Source organism: Carlito syrichta, unplaced genomic scaffold, assembly GCF_000164805.1.
Source record: "Carlito syrichta isolate Samal-C Ts95f unplaced genomic scaffold, Tarsius_syrichta-2.0.1 Scaffold315771, whole genome shotgun sequence".
NCBI lineage: Eukaryota > Metazoa > Chordata > Mammalia > Primates > Tarsiidae > Carlito > Carlito syrichta.
The window spans coordinates 371,456-377,243 of record NW_007259867.1 but is presented as its reverse complement, the minus strand read 5'-3'; the positions used below and the strand labels follow the sequence as shown (position 1 = coordinate 377,243).

The window sequence follows — 5,788 nt, the reverse complement described above, 5'->3', positions numbered from 1 at the left end:
GCTGCCCAGGCGGGTCTCGAACCCTTGGGATCAGGCAATCCACTCACCTCAGCCTCCCAAAGGCGCGGGATTACAGGCTGAGCCACCGAGCCCGGCTATGCTTATTTTCAACACTGCAGTTCTGGTGACACTTTTTTTTTTTGAGTCAGTGTCTCACTCTGTCACCCAGGAGTGCAGTGGCACGATCAGGTCTCATCACAGCCTTGACCTCCTGGGCTCAGGCGATCCTTCCACTTCACATTCTTGAGTAACTAGGGCTACAGGTGTGTACCACCACACCCAGCTAATTATTTTATTTTTATTTTTGCAGAGAAGAGGCCTTGCTATATTGCCCAGGCTGTTCTCAAACTCCTGGGGGCAATCGATTCTCTTTCCTCGAACTCCCAAAATGCTGAGATTACAGGCGTGGGCCACCGTGCCTGGCTAGAGTGACACTTATGAAATAGCAAATCTAACCATGTCACCACCACTTCTCTTGCAATCCCCAACTAAAAACCCTTTGATGGCTTTCTGCTGCTCTTGGGATTAAGACTGTCTTTAATGTGACTTGTAAGCCATTTCATGATCTGGTGCCTACCCATCTTCTTCTCCAACCTCTTATGGGAGCATTGCTCCCTCAGTGTAGTCTGTTCTAGTCAGACTATAACCTTTTCTTGAGTTATGTTCTTTTCTGCCAAGGTACCTTTGCCTCTTCTCCCAGGAGTGCTTTTCCCACTTTCCTGTACCTAGTTAATTATTGAGCATCCTTCTGATATCTGCTCCCCCCTATCTCTTCCCTAGGGAAGCAATCAGTCTAAGTCAGCTTTCTTTGTTATATGCTCTTAGAGAATGTGCTTCTTTCCTTTAGCACTTATTTCAGTTCATAATTCACACTCATTTGTGTGATGGGTAATATCTGTTTCCACTAGAGTATAAACTCTGTGAAACCAGGCACTGAGTCTGTTTGTGTTCACCACTGAGTTGCTGGTGGTAGGTGCCACGCATGTGACAGGTAAACACTCTATTATTGTTTGTTCACTGGGTGTTTGAATCACCATTGTGTGCCCTTCTTGTGGTCATGAGTAATAAGGAACTGTCCTAGAATAGGTAGAAGTTGCCAGAAAGTGGTATAAAGAATTACCAGTGGGCAGCCAATATCAAATTAATATCAAATTACCTAAGTCTAAAGAAAATACTGTTATCTGTTGTGTAGTACAACTTTCTTAAGCAATTACTTTTTTTAAATTCAACAAATATTTACTTAAACATTACAACAAACTTAAACATTACTTAAACATTATAACAAACATGTACTTAAATTAAAAACATTTACTTAAATTTACTTAAATTAAAATTAACATTAAGTTAAATTAAAAACATTTACTTAAATTCAACAAACATTTACTTAAATTTTTAAAATTTACTTAATTTTTTTCTCAAGGTAAGCTATACTGGAGCACAAATTGTTGCAGGATTTGAAGATGGAGTTGTTCGAATACTTGAACTTTATGATCCAAAAGGGCTCACAGTTTTTGCAGGACGAAAGAAAATTTTGAATGCGGATATTCACCTGAAACAGGTTTTCAAACCTCATAATGCTTGTGTCACTGCTATAGCCTATGAACGTGATGCGGAAATTCTAGCCACAGGGGTAAGCAGTAGATTTCCTTTCTTTTCCTATTGAAATTTTGGTTAAATTTCACTTAACTGATCATGCCTTATTTGATGAAATTCATTTTCTAAGAATGTACTCATGTTTTGTTTTCTTTGTATTCATGTTACTTCAGTATAGTCTGTATATAACATTTAAACATATTCTTACAAATTGAGTTCTAATGCTTATGTTAGATCATGTTAGATGTTAGATGTATTATTTATAATCAGTATTTTATTGAGCATGGTTATGTTTTTATATAAAATTGCCATAGATGAAGATAATAACTATGTAAATTATTTATGCATTAATAAGTGAGCATATGCATGGTAGGATTTTTTGTGAATTCATCTTAAGTACAAGTATGGTGATCACATTTACAGAACCACATACTGGAACACATTATTTGCTTGGTGTTCACATGGAGGAAATTAAGCAAATATTTGAAATAAGGATTCTCCCAGAATAATCTGGGATACATGTCTATGGTAGATATAAGTATACATAAACTTAGAGGCTACCATAAAGTAGTGTAAAGAACTGCCAATGGGCAGCCAATATCAAATTACCTAATTCTAAAGAAAATACATTATCTGTTATATAGTACAATTTTCTTAATCAACTAATTTCGGTCCCCTTGCACTTAATTTTTTTTCCAAGATGGACATACTGTATGCTATTAATTTTTTTGTAATTCATGGACTAGATTTCATAGTAATATACTTTTTCCTCAGAGTAAAGACCACACTGTCTTCTTCTTTGAAGTGGAAAAGAATTATAAGCCAATTGGTTATATTAATACCCCTGGACCTGTTTGCCAGTTAATGTGGTCTCCAGTCTCTCATGTAAGTCATTATTGTTTCTCTTCATGCTTAAATCTCATTTACTACATAGTGAAGTCATCTTGTAGATAGAGACTAGCCAGTGGAATTATTAGCTCCACTCCTGGTTCCTGCAGTGGGAGTCGGAAAACCTGGGAGGCTGCTGCTCAGCTCAGGCAGCCGAGCATCACTCAGGAGCCCTGTACTCTCCTCACTACTCTCTTTCTCCTCCTTATCTTATTAGTTGGCAACGATCCCTCCCAAATCACAGGGTTAGCGTCAACAGTTTTGGCCAGATACACAACATGTCAAAATGCTTTGACCTGGATCAGTCTTCTGACAATCAGAAGCTTAATTGTAAGATTTGAATGTACTTTCCTTCATCCTTATTTCTTTACCTCTCTTCTGCCCCCATTCACCTCTACTTTTTTCTTCTAATCATCCATTGCTTCTTTCTTAACAATTGGTAGTTCAGTATTGATTACTAATCATTTAATGTCTCTAATTTTACAAAGTGTGAGCATAGGATAATTCATTCATCTAAATATTGATTGACCATATAATAATACTGATGCCAATATAATAATACTGATGAACTCATAGAAGTGCCTCAGGATAATTAGGGTAACATTTGTAATTTGCTTTACCCTCTTCTAAAGAAAAGGGCTATAAAAATATTAATTTTATAAAGAGCCATATAATATTAAATTTTGTATTATCTATGAAAAAAATTGCTTTTTAAAATTAATCAACAAATACTCATTGTTTCCATCTTTGCTAGGTACTGAGGTGGACTCAGTAAGCAGAACAAAACAGTCTTTGTTCTCAAGGAAAAGAAAACTTACATTTAAAAGTTAAATAACTAGCCGGGCTCAGTGGCTCAGCCTGTAATCCCACGCCTTTGGGAGGCTGAGGTGAGTGGATTGCCTGAGCCCACGGGTTCAAGACCCACCCGGGCAGCGAGACCTCATCTCTACAATAAATCAAAAAATCAGCCGGGCGTGGTAGCGTGGGCCTATAATTCCGGCTACTTGGAAGGCTGAGGCGGAAGGATCGCTGGAGCCCAGCAGGCGAGGCTGCGGTGGCCGGGAGCAGCCACTGCACTCCAGTCTGGGCGACAGAGTGAGACTCCAACTCAATAACAACAAAAAAAGCTAAATAACTCCATCACTGAACAATAAAAGGTTTCCCAAGGGAATTGGTAACCAAAATATCAGTGGTATAGACAACGTATGTTGTGAATTTAGAGCGGGAAACTATCAAGATGAAATAAGTTATTATTTTGTATTGTACCATAATTTGAAGGAATTTGTAGAATGTGGGCAAGTGAACAGGAGGTGGGTACAGGTGTTTCAGGTGAAAGGAATGATAGTTGCAAAGGAAGCTTGATGAGAGCACATAAATATTATGTTCTTCCTTCAGTCAATCTCTCTAGACACAAAGTTTTAAAAAAATCAACATTTGCCAGGGGTTAGGGATGGTGAGTGAGAGGGGAGTGGGTGTGATTATAAGGAAGGAGCTTAGCCGGTTGCTCAGCCTGTAATCCCATGCCTTTGGGAGGCTGAGGTGAGTGGATTGCCTGAGCCCGCGGGTTCGAGACCCGCCTGGGCAACTTGGCGAGACCTCATCTCTACAATAAATAAAAAAATTAGCTGGGTATGGTAGCGCACGCCTATAGTTCCAGCTACTTGGAAGGCTGAGGCGGAAGGATCGCCGGAGTCCAGCAGGTCAAGGCTGCAGTGGCTGGGAGCGGCTACTGCACTCCAGTCTGGGCGACAGAGTGAGACTCCAACTCAAAAAAAAAAAAAAAAAAAAAAAATGAGGGAGCTTGAAGGAGACTTTTGTGGCAATGGAGTAGTTTTATATCTCAATTGTCATGATGGTTTCACAAACCTACACATGTGAAAAAATGACATAGATGGATACACACATTCTATACTAATGTCAATTTTCTGGTTTTGCTATAGTTGCATAAGATGTAACCAATGGTAGAAACTGGGTGAAAACACTGTATCTACCAGTGCTTTGATCTTCGATTTCTCAGCCCTTATAACTGTGAGAGATGAATTTCTGTTATTTAAATCATCACTCAGTTTATGGTATTCTATCAGAGCAGCCTAAAATGACTAAGACAAGCAAGGATCAATAACATTCTTCCAATGCCCTGACCTCACTTGTCCCTCTGTCTTTGATTCATTCCCATCTAGCAAAAATCCACCCCAGAACGTGCCCATCCAATTTACTTCTGCCTGTAGCGATCAACCAAGAGATGCTGGATGTAGTCATATGTCAAGGAAAATTAGCTCCTCCATAATTGAGCAATTCAAATGGCCTCGAAAAAATCCATGATATAATTCTCTCTTTCACGCATGATGGCCATTTTGTTTTATTTTATTTTTTTATTTTTTATTTTTTGAGTTGGAGTCTCTCTCTGTCGCCCAGACTGGAGTGCAGCCTCAACCCACTGGGCTCCGGCGATTCTTCTGCCTCAGCCTTCCAAGTAGCTGGAACTACAGGCGCACACTACCACGCCCGGCTGATTTTTTGATTTATTGTAGAGGATGAGGTCCTGCTGCGCAGGCGGGTCTCGAACCTGCGGGCTCAGGCAATCCACTCACCTCAGCCTCCCAAAGGCGCGGGATTACAGGCTGAGCCACCCAGCCCGGCTATGATGGCCATTTTAAAACTTCTCTGGTCCTAAAAGCTTCAAGCCTTTACCCCACACTCACTCTCAGCATCACTTACTTCATAGAACTAGGAGCCTTCAGGCAGAAACTCCTTCACTACTACTAACAAACAGAAAATTCTATTTGCCTCTGTATTCACCTGCTCAGCTTTACTATTTTATAGTAGAGAAACTATCTCCCTTCCTGCTTAAGGCCAATTCTGTCTCTTATGCTTTTGCTTCTACTCTCACTTTTTTCAGTATTTCACATTATTTATTTTTCTTTTCTGTCATACAAATTTAATCTCACCTGCTTACTGGATTATTTCTATCAGTATTTAAATATGAGAGGGACCCAAAAAAACTGGAATTATTTTTTGGAAGGCGAACCCTTTGTAGTACAGGCCACACTGCCTGGGCTGGTCTTGAACCCGCAGGCTCAAGCAGTTCACTCGCCTTGGCCTCTCAAAGTGCTGAGATTACAGGCTGAGCTACTGAGCCCGGCCTACAATTTTTTATAAATAAATTCTGGCAAAGCTGGGCTCGGTGACTCAGCCTGTAATCCGGCGCCTTGGGAGGCTGAGGTGAATGAATTGCCTGAACCCGAGGGTTCGAGACCCGCCTGGGCAACTTGGCGAGACCTCACCTCTACAATAAATCAAAAAATTA

The 5,788-nt window shown here is 40.1% G+C and overlaps 1 protein-coding gene across 1 annotated transcript in view; it reads left to right on the top strand.

The window, feature by feature from the left end:
* Window positions 1-5,788, top strand: part of LOC103275825 (cilia- and flagella-associated protein 44-like) — a gene marked incomplete at its 5' end in the record, with an annotated part of 78,393 nt that overhangs the window by 17,337 nt on the left and 55,268 nt on the right. The window contains 2 exons of the mRNA XM_008073229.1: window positions 1,421-1,630; window positions 2,368-2,478. Of these exons, the coding sequence (XP_008071420.1) occupies window positions 1,421-1,630; window positions 2,368-2,478 (321 nt within the window). The remainder of the gene's footprint in view (window positions 1-1,420; window positions 1,631-2,367; window positions 2,479-5,788) is intronic.